General features: G+C 55.1%; 5 protein-coding genes across 5 annotated transcripts; 1 reads left to right on the top strand and 4 right to left on the bottom strand.

The window, feature by feature from the left end:
- Positions 1 to 126: 126 nt before the first annotated feature.
- On the bottom strand, positions 127 to 2,967 carry HER10_EVM0006641 (uncharacterized protein). The gene is made up of 5 exons (XM_035476221.1): positions 2,079 to 2,967; positions 1,789 to 1,921; positions 1,603 to 1,669; positions 1,217 to 1,531; positions 127 to 1,156 (listed from the first exon to the last, which is right to left on the bottom strand). Exons 1-5 carry the CDS (start codon positions 2,189 to 2,191, stop codon positions 525 to 527), a joined length of 1,260 nt encoding a protein of 419 aa, XP_035338468.1. The 5' UTR covers positions 2,192 to 2,967; the 3' UTR covers positions 127 to 524.
- A 2,358-nt stretch (positions 2,968 to 5,325) lies between these two features.
- On the bottom strand, positions 5,326 to 6,386 carry HER10_EVM0010113 (phosphotyrosine protein phosphatase; the record flags this gene model as incomplete). Its single annotated transcript, XM_035479583.1, has 3 exons — positions 5,922 to 6,386; positions 5,735 to 5,826; positions 5,326 to 5,643 (listed from the first exon to the last, which is right to left on the bottom strand). Exons 1-3 carry the CDS (start codon positions 6,061 to 6,063, stop codon positions 5,326 to 5,328), a joined length of 552 nt encoding a protein of 183 aa, XP_035338806.1. The 5' UTR covers positions 6,064 to 6,386.
- Positions 6,387 to 8,727: 2,341 nt separating this feature from the next.
- Positions 8,728 to 9,271, top strand: HER10_EVM0004890 (uncharacterized protein; the record flags this gene model as incomplete). Its single annotated transcript, XM_035474518.1, has 2 exons — positions 8,728 to 8,959; positions 9,027 to 9,271. 2 exons carry the CDS (start codon positions 8,728 to 8,730, stop codon positions 9,269 to 9,271), a joined length of 477 nt encoding a protein of 158 aa, XP_035338304.1.
- A 345-nt stretch (positions 9,272 to 9,616) lies between these two features.
- HER10_EVM0006585 (uncharacterized protein) lies at positions 9,617 to 10,783 on the bottom strand (the record flags this gene model as incomplete). The annotated part of the gene is made up of 2 exons (XM_035476167.1): positions 9,617 to 10,468; positions 10,550 to 10,783. 2 exons carry the CDS (start codon positions 10,781 to 10,783, stop codon positions 9,617 to 9,619), a joined length of 1,086 nt encoding a protein of 361 aa, XP_035338465.1.
- A 2,152-nt stretch (positions 10,784 to 12,935) lies between these two features.
- Positions 12,936 to 14,456, bottom strand: HER10_EVM0003929 (alpha-L-arabinofuranosidase B; the record flags this gene model as incomplete). Its single annotated transcript, XM_035473590.1, has 3 exons — positions 12,936 to 13,172; positions 13,260 to 13,469; positions 13,614 to 14,456. 3 exons carry the CDS (start codon positions 14,454 to 14,456, stop codon positions 12,936 to 12,938), a joined length of 1,290 nt encoding a protein of 429 aa, XP_035338225.1.
- Between the last annotated feature and the right edge of the window lie 2,072 nt (positions 14,457 to 16,528).

Here is a 16,528-nt window from a genome sequence, read left to right as displayed (position 1 = left end):
TCAACTGAAACTTACACGGGTATGCCGCCATCGAGGCCGCCATCAGTGCACCATTCCACATGACTGAGAGGAGTAGAAGCGTTCATTCGCTGCGGACACATCACACACGCGAACAGAGATTCAGAACCGACTAGTAGCCGCCCAGAGGACGATAGCACTACAAGCGCGACATCGCATCATAGGGAATTAAGTAAATTTGGGGACTGCTGTCATCTTTGTCGTGTTCATTCAACCCCACGGGCGATCCAGTCCCCCAGTATTTCGACTTTGTCCTCCTCTTTTCTTCTTCCTTCTCCTCTCTCCTCCAGATGGAAGAGCGGCCGTCATCAAGATCAATTCCACCGTCTTCTAACGCTTGTCTCTCTCCTCCTCCCCACCTGACGTGTAAAATCGCGGAATGACATCACATCCAAAACAAAATTCTGAAATTGCCCGCCAGAGTCTGCAAACCAAACACCGATTTTGCTAGTCATTCATGCGCGATTTCGCGCAGCGCACCAATCCAGGAACAACTTTCAACGGCTTTATCTCCGGTGATCAAGGCCACCAGCAAGGTCCGCCTCCAGGCCGCCTCCTTGGCCGCCGTACTCTTGAGGTCGAGGGTCCGAAGAGCTCCATCCTTGGTTGCCTCCGGTGGGAATTGGCACTTGCCCGCCACCCTGCTGTCCAGCAGCCTGCGTGCCGGCCTGGGTAGCTCCGGGGACGGTGCGAACCAGCTGGCGGAAGCGGTAGACCTCATCCAGGATCATCTTACGCATGTCGCCAACATCTTCAACGACCTCAAAGTCGAAGTTGAACGTCGTGGGGCAGTCGGGCTCGTCGGAAGCATCGTGCCAGATGTGCAGGTAGGGGTGCTCAAGAGCTTGCTCGACGCTGATACGGCTCGAGGGGTCAAAGGCAAGCATGCGGTCGAGGAGGTCGAGGGCGTCAGGGTTGGCCTGAGGGAACAGGCTGGGGAAGGTTTTCTTAGGCATGAAAGGAAGGTTGCGGACGTATTCCTGGGCGCGGGGCGAGCCGATGCGGGACAAAGTCTCTTCGTTGGGGGTACCGAGAATGTGCAGGATCTGGTTCAACTGGTCGACGTAGTCACGACCCTTGAAGAAGGGACGGCCTCCGAGAAGTTCAGCCAGAATGCAGCCAACGGACCAAACATCAACTATGGCGCGGTTAGCATCTAACTCAAATGCAATCATGCGACGCCTTCTGGGATACGTACTAGCTTTGGTGTAGCTTTGGAAGCTCAGCATGATCTCGGGAGCACGGTACCATCTGGTAGCAACGTATTCCGTCATGTAACCGGCATTCTCCTCAGGATCAACGGAGAAACCACGCGCCAGACCGAAATCGCAAATCTTGAGCTCGCAATCGGCGTTGACGAGCAGGTTACCGGGCTTCAGATCACGGTGCAGGACGTTGGCGGAGTGGATGTACTTGAGACCACAGAGGATCTGGTAGATGAAGGACTGGAAATGGGCGTCGGTCAGCGGTTGGCCGGATCGGATGATGGCTGCCAAATCGCATTCCATGAGCTCTGTAGCAGAACAAAAGAGTTAGCACAGCTGATTCGACCAGGGCGGCGGATGCACGCGATAGAAAGCGTACCCTCGTAGAGATATGTCTCGTTGAAGTTATCGGGTCGGGGAATGTCCATATCGTAGAGGCAGGTAATCTGTCAAAGCAGGCAAGTCAGCATCGTTGTCTGGCGTGGGTGGTGGTGCAGCCGCGTGGCGATGAGGCTGCGCGGGGTTCTTGGGACAGCTTCCAGAGCGGGCAGAGGGGAGGACTCACGTTGCGGTGTCCCCTGAAGTGCTGGAGCAGCTTGATTTCGCGCAAGGCGCGCTTTGCCAGGATCTTCTTGCTAAACACATTTGTGACCTTCTTGATGGCGACGCCCTCCTGGGTCTGGTTGTTCACGGCGGCGCTGTGTGAGGGGAGTATTCGTCAGCTTCTTGGCCAAATGGCGGGGCAGCGGTGGCAGCAGCAGCAGCATCAGCATCAGCATCAGCACCAGCAGCAGCAGCGCAGACAGCGACAGCCGATGGGATGAGGGGAAGAGCAGGTTAAAAGGTCGCACGCACCAGACAATGCCGTAAGCTCCCTGGCCGAGCTCCTTGGTTACGGTGTATCGCTCGTCGACGATGAAGTCCTGGTTGAAGACCTTGAAGACCTTGCGTCCTTGCAAATCAGCCATGTTTGCGAGGTTTGTGTGCTGCTCGTTTGGTGGAGGTTTTCGAGTTGGTGTTGGGGTTGGAGCTGTTGTTTTTTCGAGCTTGGAGGATTGGCGTGTCGGGCTTGTCGAGAAATCGAGGGGTATCTTTGGCGAGTCAATCGAGGCAAAGGTGGGGAAGCAAGCAAGGAATGCGATGCGATGCGACAGTTGCGGAACAGACAGGGTAGCGGGATCAACCGAAAAAGAACGGCTTGTCCAAGCAGTGACAACAGCAGTAGCAGTGACAACGCTCGACGAGTGGGTGAGGGGATAGCAGGCTGTATTATAAAGGCAGGCAGAGCAGCGTCAGGTGTTTTCTTCGGAATCTTTCCTCGGTGAAATATGCTGGATGACAATGCGGTGTCGCCGGAACAATTCTCGTCTTTGTCCCGCAGTGGAGGGGTGAGTTGAGATGAGATGTGAAAGGAAGAAAGACGAGAGGAGAGGAAGTGAGCAGAGGGAGGAAGGTCCAAAGATATTGTGCGATTCCTCAGGTACCTAAGGTAGGTAAGGAAAGTAAGGCCAGGTCAGGTAATGGGCAGGAGCAAGAGATAAAGTAGAGGTACCACACCACAGAGTGTACCTTTCACCTTACGTCTTAGGTAGGATAGGACGACGGGGAAATAGCCTTGAGGGGAATTGGGGAGGGGGGATGATGGGACTGGACAGGATCAAATGGGATGGCCAGACCGGGAGACAGCGCGTTATGGGATGGAGCATTCACAGTTTGAGGCAAGAAAAGGCGATAAAATGGTCAAAGGCACGAGCCGAGGGGAAGGGTTCCATTTGGGAGGGACTGCCATGGACCTGACATTTGGATAGTGGACTTAAATGGACCTGACCTTCTGGGCCCTTGAACAGGGACAGAAAGCAACAAGGGAAAAGGCAGATGGAATGGGGGGGCAATGCAAGCAAGCAGCTGCATTGGCACACTCCATTTCATTGAAGACAAGTGGGATCTGTGGGCTGGCTTGACTTGAGGGTTGTGACTGGACACTGGATGCTTGAGTCTCGACACCTGGAGATGATGAGACTTGGCCCAAGGCTGAGTGCGGTGAAGTATTGGTAGACTGCGAATACCTAGTACCTTGGATGATAAGTGTGTGGATGTATCCGTACTTCTTCATGGTACCTTGTTCAGGTTGATGATAGGATTCTAGCAGGAGAATGAGTGGAAGAGAGGGGTGAGGGGTACCTACCTTACGCAGTAAGGAAAGGTACGGAGTAAGGTGCTGCGTGGTGGGCTGAAGCTCCCCCCCAATCCCGTGCTCTTGTGTCTCTGCCTTACGAGGTAGCCCCGACCACGTCGCAGCACTCAATGTACTGGTGCTACGGTAGTACCTGGTGCCTAGCTACCTTACTTGAGTAAAGTATCCGTAGTTAGTCGGCTGTCTTGAATCCAGTCTAACCAAAGTCAAGCAAATGGATAAGGTACATCAAGAGCTCAAGATTCTGAGCTTCCTGCGTGGGAACATGGGAAAACTGCAAGGCAAGGTACAAGGTACAAGCTGCTGCTGACGTTAGGCCGGAAGCGACTTGGCGTGAAGAGACGTAGGGATCCACACCACGATCCCCAGGCCCGCACTTGATTTGCTGCCTGGGTCATTCTGCGAGCCCCCATTGGCTCCATCCTCAGATGAAAGGCTCCATTTACCTCGGGCCAGTAACCGCTGAGCATCGTGACTGGACTTTTGGCAATGCAGCCTTTCGCAACCGCGCGACAAATCATCACCATGGATCGTACAGACCACCCTCACTCAAATCCCCGGTTGAGAATTGAATATGGGTCCAAGGCTGGCCTGGCGGCTTTTTACGCGAGCAGAAACAACCTCGTCTACGCAGATATATGCAGCATGAGTACCTGCACCAATGACCGGCTCTGACACAACAATCAAGATTCTGCACTGGGGAAGAGAGTTTGGGATACGAATACTGCAATTTCTCTGCTTGATGCCTGGATGCTGCATCCCAACCCAAGAAGAACAAAATTTGGGCTTTGGAATGCAGTGGCGGCTCAGCGCCGGCTGAAGAAGAACTTCCAGGACTGTGGACCTTTGAAGTGAGACACTTTTTGACTGTCAGACCTTCATCCTGGCCCGCATTTGGCCCAGATGTGAGCACCGTCAAAACTTTGAACTGAAGGCCGATTCAGCCGCGCCTCATCCACAACCAGTCTGAACGAGACAAACCAAGCAACTGCACCCAAGGTAGGTTGCTGAAGATGTGTGCTTTAGGCTAGCCCTCTCTTCCATGGTCAGAATGCACCACTGCATTATCATGTAAGCTTAGATGCGTCAGCATCACTACTTCTAATGCGCAGGATCCCGAAATATCGCACCTCATCCAACACCACAGCCCCTCGAGGGATCTGCCGTAAGCAGTTCGTCCGCCGTCATTTGTGCAGTCATCCTCGACGGTGTAGGGTAAGCTGCTCTTCCCATTATCGGGCAGCACACTACCATAGCATACCTAGGTACGGCGGCATCTCCTGTACGTGTCTACTGGACTGGTAGGGCTGAAGAGCCTCTGAGCTCATCCACGAATCTGTCCAGGTAATACGGAGTACGGACGCCAAAATCTTTTCCTCGGCCCGCCTAGTGCTTTTCAATCTTGGTATGTGATTGCCAAGGCCCAAGTAGCTGCTGCCGCCGCCAAAGACGCTAGCTTGCGCGTAGCCGACATCCCGAATCCATTTCGCTTAGGCACCTCGACCTCTCGAGTTGTCTTCAACGGCGTCTACGGCTCCATCCTCATCTGGCCGTCTTGCCGTTGTCCTGCACTTTGCACCTGCATTGGCTGGCAACTGCATGGAATCTAATCTTCTATGTGCATCTTGTAGCTGTGGAATCAATCAAACCAAAGACACGCTTAAATGCTCCTCCTGTCTCTACCTTTCTTTCTCTAATAATGCAGCATAATCACTTCGGCAGCGCGCAGCTGTTCTCAATGGCCTACCCACCTCTCGCCCTGTTCTGACGCCTTACCATGATCGCGATGATCGTCAACGACAAGTCCTTATTTGGCCGCAGCCAGTCGGATTCCTGCTGCAACGCGTACCGCCGCCCCCAAGTCGTGTTTCGCGGCGCGTCGCCGACCGTTTGCCCTCGCCTTTTGGCTCAATCTTCAATCTTCTCTCCACCTTGATCGCAATCCACGGTCCTTCTATGCTTTGGGGTCGACATCGGGAAGACGTGCTTCAAAAAGTTGGTCGAAAACCGTGTGCACTGCTCATAGGCCTTCGCAAAACCCTCATCGCCACCATAGTATGGATCGTTCACCACCTCCGACCTCGGTCCTCCTGAAAACTCGCCAAAGAGCATCACCTTGGCCTTTGAATCGGTGTGGCCTCGTTGTTGTAGGTTTTGAAGGTCTCGTAGGTTGGATCGGTCCATGGCGAAGACGTAGTCGAACTTGTTAAAGTCTGAGGGCGACACCTGCACATTGTGGAAGCGTGACGGTCAGCAAGTCTGTTCTCTCTTCAGATCCGCCCGGGCGCACCCTGTGAGAGAGGGAGCACCATCGTACCTTGCGACCAGCGTGGTAGTAATCCGTTATGCCGTGGTCTTCGAGCGTCGCCATGGTTCTGTCATCGGGAGGATCGCCGACATGGTAGGCCGCTATTGTTGCGCAAAAGACCGCGTCAGCTTTGCTTTGCGCACAAGAATTGGTAGAGGAATTGGGTTCATCATGACGTATCCGCCATATTTCGTACCTGTGCCGCAGGAATCCACCTTTGAGATGAGGCCCTTGTACTGAGGCTTTTGCGCAAAGTTGCGAAACACGCCTTCTGCCATTGTTGAGCGGCAAATGTTGCCGAGGCAGACAAAGAGGACTGATACCGGTTGTTCCGTCATGATTTCTCCGTAGTTGTCTGGGGGGAGTGTGATGTGAAGGAGAGTGGAAGTTGTCGCGCCTTTAGCCAAGGTGGACTTTGTTCAGGTCCGACTGCCCCGCGGCCGCCAATCTGGGATGGAGGGGCACTGGCGTACCTACCGTGTCTGAGTAATCAGATCTCGCACGGCAGGTACTGTAGGTGGGTCCGCCATTTCGTCACCGACTTCTTCGCGGAGCCAGCGATTCCGTCTTATCATCAACCACCTTGCCCATCCCGACTTACATATACATCGCTCGCTACCAGATTTCGCATGCTTTGCGATTCGTCTCTAGCCAACTTAACTTTGCACTTGTCTGCAAGTAAGACTGAAAGAGCCTGGCAGCTCGCCGTCAACCAACTTTATGCTTTCTGAGCCCCAGTACGAGACAATCCGATGTTACCCACGCGAAGCTGGGCAAGAATCGTGGCACCACTGGGGAAGGTTTTCCCATTTCACAAATCGAAGTGGCTCTGTGCCTCGATAGCTGTGCCGAGGAAACAAAGTTGGGATGGCTCCAATTCGAGAGCCAAAATCTCCAGTCTACGGTCGAGCAACAAGGCGGGCGCCCGCTTCGGCCGTGCACCCGTCTCAGTCATTGACTTCGAATTATCGTCCAGCATGCGTGGCTGCAATCGACTTTGAGAACGGTGACCACCTCAAGTGGACGTCGATGATAGAGGTGAACCTCCACGGCCGCTGTGAGGGCGATTTGCGAGGAACGAATCAACATGCCACGTGCTAACGGCTTCGGATTCGATACCTGATCTCGCCGCCAATCTTCTGCCCGGCACTCCGTTTGCATTCCTATGCTCTACAATCGCTGAGCAACCCACCGGGTCGGGCGCCTGCCAAGCTCACGAAAGATTTCAAACTGCTACTCGGATTAGGGCAAGTTAGTAACGGGAACGGGAGTGTATGGAGCAACGATCAGCTTGAGACTGTCGCTACGGTTTGACACATGCCAATCCTCCTGAACATGAGGAGACTCGAGGCCCGGAACAACCAATTGCTTGCCCGTCTGGCATCATATCTCCGAGTAATGTGTTTCCTACAAGCGCACGGCAACGTGAGAGAATCCTCGTGGCGCCTCCCACTCGCCACCAGGATGAAGGCTTTTTCCAGCTGAAGGTCGAATGGCATTCTATTAGAAGAAGGAACTGCTCAAGGCAGACACCGCTTAGGCAAACACAATGAAGCTAGCGGCTCACAATGCGCGAATGTCTGCTAGAGTTAGACGTTCCATGTTGGTCGATTGGTGGATAAGAGTGTGCAACCAGAGTCTGCGAGGCTAACGAAAAGGATCAAGAAACCAATTTCGCATGGCCAATAGACCCGGAACGCACGGCCTCGGTCATCCGGTTGATAGCTACACCTTCGGGATCACCACGCCGGTTGTTCTTCACGTCTGATCATGCTTGACTCATGATCCCCCAATCTTACGTTTGTGGTCGATTGCATTTCTCTCCACCAAGGGCCGCTGCCCCGATAGCTGAAAAGTGCGACTGGACGAGATAATTCGCAGAGACTGGCAATCACTCGTCCGATATTCTGTTCGAGGCACGGGAGGGCACGGGAACACAGGCCACACACCATGCGAGAAGCGTCGGACGGCTAATGCAGGTGTTCTCAGTGCATTCCCTGCACACATAAATGGAGCACTTCGATTGGACAAGCGTCTGATCTTCCTCTTTCCGACCTGCAGGTGACAGGGGCCTGCGGGAAGCTTAGTTGATGCCGGATGAGCTTAACCAACTTCCCCTGAGCCTGCATTCCTCAGAGCGAAGACCCAGGTAACTGGTCGTCAACGTCATGTATCTGAGACCTTGAGGGCGCATTCGTCAGGAGAGATGAACAGTTACTCGGAAAAAGTCTAGACTTCAGCGTTTTCACAAGAGAGAATCTCAAACCTCAAGCTGGTCGGCTCGTCCAGCCTCCAGGGCCCTTGCCTGCGCTTCGGTTTCCGCGCGCAGACGTTTGCGGAAGATCGACCACAGCTCGGAACCGGAGGATGGAGGATAGATGCTATCGACTGACCCAGAATCCCCTCTAGCCGCCTTTGTTCACGGTCAGAGGGAAGACTAGCACCTGCGCCACGACTACTAGACAGCACTGCAAAACGAGCCAGTCCGAGCGGTGCATTTGATGAGAGCTCCAGCGGCTTCACGCCAAGTGAGGTGTGGCGGCCGATCATCTCTAGACTGACAGTAGACGTTCTGCCACAGAACGGATGACAAGGCTCGAGTGAGCAGCTGCCTGAGGGGTTTTGGCTCGCTCGGTTGAATGCCTCACCAATAATTCCCATCACTGTGCCATGATCCCCATCCGTCGTCTTGCCTGATCCGGGGTGCGAGACAGCTACGGCGCGCCGACGTAGACCGCGTCTTGGCTACGTTTGGAGCTCTCGGCGGTTTACCTCTATGAGCTTGTGCCATTCCGGCGACCGGTTGCTGTTGATGCCACAGTCTTGGCGTCTCATTCAATGCTCTTTAAAAGACCACTTCGTCCTCTCTCACAACCGGTCTGCTACTTTATTCTACTTTGCCTTTGCTCCTACCCGCCTTATCAGCCACTTCACCACACCTCGACACCCCAAACTTACTTCGACCCAACCTCGGCCTCCAAGGATCACAGCAAACCGCCAAGATGAAGTACACCATTGTCGTATCTATCCTCGCCGCCCTCGTGGCTGCCGACACCATCGATCAGCTTGTTGCCGAGATTCCCACTTGCGCGGTCACTTGCATCCGTGATGGTGCCCAGTCTGTCAACTGCGATATCACAGACTTTGCCTGCTCTTGCGGAAAGGTCGAGCAGCTCACAGCCAAGGTCGTGCCCTGCCTTGCTTCCTCCGGCTGCAGCTCGACAGATCAGGCCAGTATGTGTTCTCACAAAGCATGAGAAAGACGTTCAAGCTTTGAACAATAGAGCTAACACACTTCCAGCGGTACTCCAGCTCGCCTCTCAGATCTGCGCCCAGGTCGCCGCAGGAGGCACATCTTCCGGCACCGCCTCGGCTGGCTCCGTCACCGCTGCCGCGACTACGGCTTCCGGCACAACCACTTCTTCCCGCAGCGGCACCGCAACAGGGGCTGCGGTCACCACTACAACATCACCAGCCGCCGCCGGCCGAGCCCAGGTCGCTGGCTGGGCTGGAGCCATCGCCGCGGCCGCTGCGTTCGCTCTCTAAATTCACCTTTCTCACCTACCAGTTGTGGCTTTGATTTGAACAACATTTTTCACTTCATCCCTTGTAATTGATGTATCCAATGCAAGAGGAAAGATTGCGGACTGCGGAGTTTAGCGGGAAAAAGAGAAATAGCCAGCACACCTGACCATGGAAGTCTTGTTGTAGTTGTACGCGCATGCATATCTAGTTCTATCAGCTGATTAGTGGCAATGTAAACCTAAAAAAACATTTATATCCCAGATTGAATCATCTACAATCGCGTCTTTGCCTCCCTCTTTATCTTCATCCAATGTCAATACCGTCCAAGTCTATTGGGTATCACGAATCCCGCCATCTCCTCTCGTCTTATCCAAGTCCGAATTTGCCCAAGGCACTTCCGTCACCGCCATCCGCGCCGTCCAGCCAGCCATGCAGATCATCCATGGCAGCAAACTGCGCAGCATACCTCATCCCCTCGCGCCGCCTCTTCTCAACCATCTGCCAATCCCACGCGCCGTCGTCCGCGACATCACTCAAATCAACACTCTCGTCCCCGACACCGTTCTCGCCGCCCTGCCATCCGCCCTCGGTCGGCCTGTGCGGCAGCAGCTCGCTCGCCTCAAGCGCGACGGCCGGATGCACCGTCAACCGCCCAATCTTGAAGACGTACTTGCTCACGCCCGTGGCGTAAATCTTCTTCTCCCAGTCCGCGCTGTTGCTGCTCGCGTCGCCGCCGGTGTTCCTCCGGACCCGCGCGGTGCCGAACTTGGGATCAAGCCACTCGGTAGGACGCGCCGTGCCCTTGGGGACAAAGTGCGTGACGATGTACAGCCACTTGCGGTCCCACGAGAGGATGCGGGACCACATCTCGTAGGGGGCGTAGGCCGTGATCTCGCGGCGGAAGGAGCAGTGTACGGCGCCGAGCATGATGCCGAGCGGGCCGCGGGCTGGTTTCGAGGTCTTGGGGTCGAGGACGAGTTTTGTTGTCGCGTTGTGGGTGAGTTGGCGGAACCCGGGGCGGAGGAGGTAGGTGCAGAGGTGGGTGCGGGAGACGTCGAGGTCGGAGAAGTAGGTCGAGTTGGACTTGTGGATGTTGTAGTCTATCTCGGTGATGGGGGCGTGGGACTGGGAGATCATGGGGCGGAAGAGGGAGCGCGGGCCGAGGCGGGGGGATTTGCGGATGAAGAGGTGGTAGATTATTGCGTGCCATACTCGGTACTGTTTGTGGATGTGTCAGTCTTTTTTGGCTGTTCTTGTCTTCTGTCTGTAGACGTGAGAGAGAGAGGAGGGTTAACGTACGGTCCAGACAAAGGGCATGTTCTTGAGGTTCAGCAGGGCAAAGATGAGCATGAGGATGCGGCTGAATTTGCCCGGGCCGGTGAAGAAGCTGGCGAGTACGATGCGCCAGTGGATCTTGTAGGCGGCGTACGCCAGGCCGCTGGCGCCGGCGAGGCGGATGAGGCGGACGACGCGGACGGGGACGCGATCGAAGTCGGCCTCGGTGCGCGAGGCCTTTGCGATTGCGGACGCCATATTGTGTGTCTGTTTTGCTGGTGGTGTTTCTCCTGGGTAAGAGAGGCCCTTCAGGAGGCGGACGTCTTCTTATCCGCGACGACCGGTGCTGCCCGTCGCCGTCTGGTCGGAGAAGAAGACGGTGAAGATGGGACTATGCGCTGGCGGAGTGCGCCGAGGAGGAGGACGACGAGGACGAAGGCCCAGAGGGGGAGGGAACGGAGGTGGCACCAGAGGGTGGTTGAGCATTGGGCGAGGAGGGAGGTCGCCATGGGTTGGTGATGGGATTTAAATTTCGAAAGGAAATGTAAAGTACTCCGTACGGATATGGATTGCGCGCTTGTCTACCGGGTCCACGGAGCTCGTTTTGCGGGCCTCGCACCCACACCCCCGGTCGCTTTGGTTGGGATCGTTTGTTGGTGTTGTTGGGGTCGGAGCGCGAGGGCAAATTATCGTCGATTGGCAGCGATAAGTGACGGAGGACCCCCACTCCCTAAACGGGGTTCGGTGCTTTTTTGTTAGTGCTTGGGTAGCAGGGTGCCTGTTTGCCCTGGCGTCACAGCGTGGGATGCGTGCTGCACTGTCATGGAAAGTCTGGGCGAAGCTGCTGGACCTCGGCTCAGCCTTTTAGGTTGTTCGTCACCCCCCCTGAAAAAGTTTCGATTCCATGAAATTTCTTCTAGAGCCAAGAGAGAAGCCTGACTGTAGTCGGCCTCGGTCGAATCAACAAGGTTCATGCCATCGGAGAGTCGGGCTGAATTGGCATTTGATTCCTGACTCGGATCCCTCGGTATTGAAGCTTCTTCACGCCCATCATCTACACTTTCTGAGAATCCAGACTTTGTCCACTGCGGCAGAGGTGCGAAGCCATGATATCATTGTCTAATTTGAAAGCGAAAAAATACTCATTTATCTAGGCAAAGGGCTCACCGTCGCAGTTCCTGCTACAGTATCCCGTCTCGTTCAGAGAGTGTCTACCTACCCACGCACGCGCTACCTTAAGGTGAGGATTCGTCGGCTCCGAGATTGCAAGACCCGGCCGGGGACATGTGGGGCAGTTGTCGGCGTCTAAGATGTCGATACTGCTGAACCCATTTGTGGCTTTGCGATCTTGTGCATTGCCCCATCCTGCCTATACATGCTAGACGCCTATACATGACGATAGCACATCGCATAATACTCAGAAAACACCAATTCGGATACTGAAAATTGTTATCCTACAGCCTTTCTGCAAGAGAAAAAAGCAAGTTCATGTAAGTATGTGACGCGCTTCGGCCCTTGTATGAGTGGAACACCGGTACAGGTCGAGAGATTGCAAAGTAAACTCACTATGTAATTACATTCCATTATGCCAACTATGATCTAACCTTTCTTTTCATGTTTCACCACTGATGCAGTGATGTGCGGACCCGTCAACTCCGCAAGGGTTCGGGTTGGGAACATCAACGAATCGGACTTCCTTCACTGCAATTTTAAGCCATAAGATGGGTGCAGAAAAGAGCTACAGAAGCCTAACAACGAGGCTGTATGCCCTCCCGCGAGGCATGATGGCCACCCCATTGGCATGTACAGCAGAGTCTGTGAGCTTTTCTGAATTGTGAATGCTCTTAGATCATAGAATCTAGGGTCTGAGACTTCGCATGCTTCACCAACATATAACACCGCCACGTCAAGCTCTCTAAGTCGCTGGTCTGAGCGTGCCCGGGGGCAAAGATATGCACAAATGAGTGGATTTCATCAAGTTGATGGCCTGGGTTGGTCATCGTAAACCCAACGCCATCATCTGACTTGAAGCTTAAAGCCAGCAGCACCACTGAGGGGTTTTTGAGGCAAGTGGTGTGAACTCGAAGTCTGTTTGGGAGTCTAGAGTTCAATCCTTCTAACACTTATGTAAGATCACACGGTGCCTGGCCGCTGCGACATTGGGAGTCTAGAGTTCAATCCTTCTAACACTTATGTAAGATCACACGGTGCCTGGCCGCTGCGACATCGATTTAAATAAGTGTACGATACCAATGAAGCCCAAGGGTCGATTTGAATGCATCAAAGACTAGCAGGAACTATTCCCAAGACATCTCACAGGCTCGTCCCAACAAGTGGTATGCCCGACTGACCCCTTGCCCGCCTGTCAGAACAATCCCATCCTCTCTCTCGCCCCATTACCATCCTCAACTTAAGCAAAGCCAGTAGCGATAACCCAGCTCACATCCGCGTTGAAGGAAGTAGCAGAGTCAAAAGTGTGAACACCACCGTTCCTCGCAGCATATCCCAGGTTGTTGTAGTGGCGGAAGTAGGTGGTAGGGTAGCTCCACGCGCGGAACGAGCTGCCGGTGCCGCTGATACCAGACTGCGTGCAAAAGGTAGCATCCTCCTTGAACTGCTTGCTGCCGTCGTTGGCGTTGACGGCCAGCTCAAAGTTGTAGTGGCGGATGAAGCTGCCGGGCGTGTCCTTGGACTCGAACGAGTAGCACCCGCTGTTGCCGAGACCGGTGCGGACGGTCCAGCTGGCCTGCTGCTTGAGAGCCGTGGTGCTGGACGAGGTAACAACCTGGGTGTTGACGGTCGAGCCGGTGTGTGCGAGGTAGCGGTCTGTGTAGCCGGAGGTCGTGGCGCGCAGGGAGATGGAGTTGCCGACGGTGAGGGCGGTGCCGCTGTTCAGGGAAGTGGTGGCGTACTTGGCCGCGACAATGTTGGCCTGGACAGAGTTCTCCGTCGCGTCGGAGGGGTATCCGGAGGTCATGACACCCTCGTAGAAGGTGCCCTGCCCGCTAACGCTGTTGTCACCGCCGATGCCGAGGATGATGGCGCCCTCCTTGCTCATGGGGTTGTATCCCGACGCGTTGGGCCGCACGCCGCTGTAGTACGTGGTCAAGCCTCCTGAGGCGGCGTTGGCGCCGCGGAGAGCCCAGAGGTTGGGACCTCCCTTCACGACGGCGGTGAAGAAGCGATTCGTGATGGTCGGGTCACCCGGGTTGTTGGCGGGGCTGACGCCGGAGAAGAGGCCGTTCTCGAGATCGGCCATCAACCAGGGTCCGCTGCCGGCACCCGAGCCCCAGCCGGTGTTGTCGCCAAAGTAGATGGCCTCCATGTGGCCGTTGCCCGTGTCGGTGCTGCTAGTCTCGGCGTTGCCGTAGTCGAAGCAGCAGCCGCCGTTGTAGTGGGTGCCGTCGAGGACGGCGTACATGCCCTCAGCCACATCTCCGATGGCGGTGCCGACGGCGGCGTTGTTACGGTAGCCCGTGCCGGGGGAGACGAAGACGCCGTAGGCCTTTTGGCCATTGAGGGTGACGGGGGCGCCAATGGCGCTGGCGAGGTTGTCGTTGCCGTTGACATCGGGGCCGCTGAAGGCGCCACCGGGGGCTTGGGTTAGGTGGTTGCCCTTGCCGGACTGGTCGTAGATGACGGAGATGAGGCAGGTCGTTCCGGAGCAGAAGGTGTCCTGAGCGGCCGCATTGGCGACGCCGCCGGCGGAAAGGGGCGCGATGTTGGTTGTGGCACCATCGGAGCCGCGCTTCACCTGGTAGAGGGAGCCGGTGTAGGCGCTGTAGAGGGCGCGAGTGGTGCTGTGGGCGGCGATGCAGGGGTTGCCGCCAGAGGCGTAGATGTCGCAGGGACCGGCGGAGACGAGGGAGCCTGTGGCCACAAGGGCGAGGCCGAGGGCGTAGCCGCGCTCGCGAACTGGCTTGGACAACATGGCGAAGGAGGAGGGACGACCTTGAATTTGCTGACGGAGAACGAGAGGGGAGTTGTCACTGACGAGGTGAATGCCTGTGAGATCCTGGGGAGACAATTCTCATGATCCGACAAGTCGGGGGCCATCGTGTGTCTTTTAAACACCGTGAGGTGCTTCACGATGGCACGTTCCTTGTGATCCATCTTCATCTCATTTCGTTGACAATGTCTGTGATACTGGATGAAGGGTCGCACGAGAACCCCAAGCGCTAAGAATTCCCTCCAATGAGCAGAGAGCGCATGTCAAATGCCGCGCTATTACGACCTTCCGAACTGGTGTTATACGTGCGCTTCGAGTCGTAGTGGGATTCGATGGCATGCGTCTGGGTCGTTTCTCCGATGAAGACTCTGGTGCTGGCGGGCAGCGGGGAGGGTGGCCAGATTGGTTCTAGAGTGCGGGGGAAGAGTGCGGATGACCGGCACTGGAGAGTGGTAAGTCTGGAAATGAAGCGATGGACCGATGGAGAGGCATATGGTGCGGCTGTCCGGTAAAGGTCAGAGCGACATCTCTTCTCCCACGTCCTGCGCAGTATACGCAGTACGTCAGGGGAGGGGGCTTGATGGAATCGTGGTATAATCGGAGCTAGTAAAGGTAAGCATTTGCCCAGTCACCTTAGTTGCGGGACATCGATAACCTCCCCGGAACGCCCGACCTGCTTTAGCCTCTGATCTTGGCTTTTGCTTGGCTGTTGCGTCCCGCTCCGCGTCCTCCACACGCGCCTCGGCATCAGGTACCAAGCCTTCAACTGCCATTCATCTTTGCGGTAGTCGTTTTGAAGGTCCAGATGTCATCCATGGCCCTGGTTTCCCCATCATGTTGCCAAGTTGATGCCAAGTTGATGCCAAGTGAGTAGGTCAATGTGCCCCAGAAACTCGTAAAGCCTTGGCTTTGGGGAAAGAAGAAAGGCCGCGCGGACAAACCCCAGAACCCCAGATGCGACCCCAGACTCGGAGACAGGGGTGGAAAAAGACAAGACGAACCATTTTACCCCGCCGTCGGCCCGTATTCTGGGCCGGGGTTAGGTTCACGTGAGCTCCCTCCCTTGTATGTTTAGCTCACGCTACCTGACGTGTCTAACCTTGAAGCATCTGAAAGTTGGAGCGTTTATTTCACGAACCAAGGAACCCCTCGGTGTTTCCAGCGTGTCCTTGACGCACCAAGGAGGCTTGTTAATAAGCGCTTCCTGGAGAAGCGCAACGGTTCCAAGCGAGCCAACGAATGATCAGCTTTTTGCGACTTGGGGTGGCAAATCATGAAGCTATTGACCTCCCTTGCGTCAACGGCTTTCTCAGTAGGATTGACGGACGGTTTCTAGTAGTGGAGAAGGATCATTTAGACTGATCCCCATGCTCACGTCCCGGCGCCATGGCGCGAATGCCGAGGGGCTCTTTACCCCGCGTCCATTAAGCTATCCAATAACCTCACATCGCAACTTTGATTAGGTACTAGACTACGTAGCCGCTGCTGTCCTCATGTCTCACCATTGAGCAGCATCATTCAGAATTCTTGCTGCCTAGTGACAAATTGGCAATCACAGAAAGCAATGCAAACGTTTGGATTCAAGCGTGAGATCGGCAAGAGAAGCACGACGGAGTATCATGGGACGAGGCCAGTGATGCCACGCGCTGAGCCATGCCTGCGCTGATCTCCCGTCCGAATGTTCTTGGCAGGAGCCGAGCCAATCATGGATGCATTGAGAAGAGTTCGACAGCTGAGATCCAGCAAAGCGTTGGCGAGACCACCCTTTCGACATTTTATTGAACCAGGGACCCGGGAAGGGTCGAAAAGATTGGCTTGGACAAGCGCTCCATCTCAAGTCTGTAGCATTGCCATCCGCAGTGGGTACAGGATGCAGGTCGCATCAGAATACTATTGAATAACCAGTCACCAGGAACACGTACCGCACAGGGGACAGGTTCTAGTGTCGCTTAGCAGACATTGAAGTCATAGAAGATTTCCTTCAATGGTCTAGGTTCTATCATAGTCTTCGGGCCAGACCTCTCGATCCCTTGGGGTAAAGCTACTGAATCATG

This window comes from Colletotrichum scovillei (genome assembly GCF_011075155.1).
Source record: "Colletotrichum scovillei strain TJNH1 chromosome Unknown Contig00001, whole genome shotgun sequence".
In the NCBI taxonomy this organism is placed as follows: domain Eukaryota; kingdom Fungi; phylum Ascomycota; class Sordariomycetes; order Glomerellales; family Glomerellaceae; genus Colletotrichum; species Colletotrichum scovillei.
Note: the sequence above shows the minus strand (reverse complement) of the source record. Positions and strands in the feature narration are given on the sequence as shown.

Excerpts from the sequence above, each read along its gene's own strand:
- HER10_EVM0006641 (XM_035476221.1), bottom strand. The coding sequence starts at position 2,191 with ATGGCTGATTTGCAAGGACGCAAGGTCTTCAAGGTCTTCAACCAGGAC. Across the intron at positions 1,922-2,078 it reads GGAGCTTACGGCATTGTCTG|CGCCGCCGTGAACAACCAGA; the intron begins GTGCGTGCGACC and ends CCCCTCACACAG. Across the intron at positions 1,670-1,788 it reads ACTTCAGGGGACACCGCAAC|ATTACCTGCCTCTACGATAT; the intron begins GTGAGTCCTCCC and ends CTGCTTTGACAG.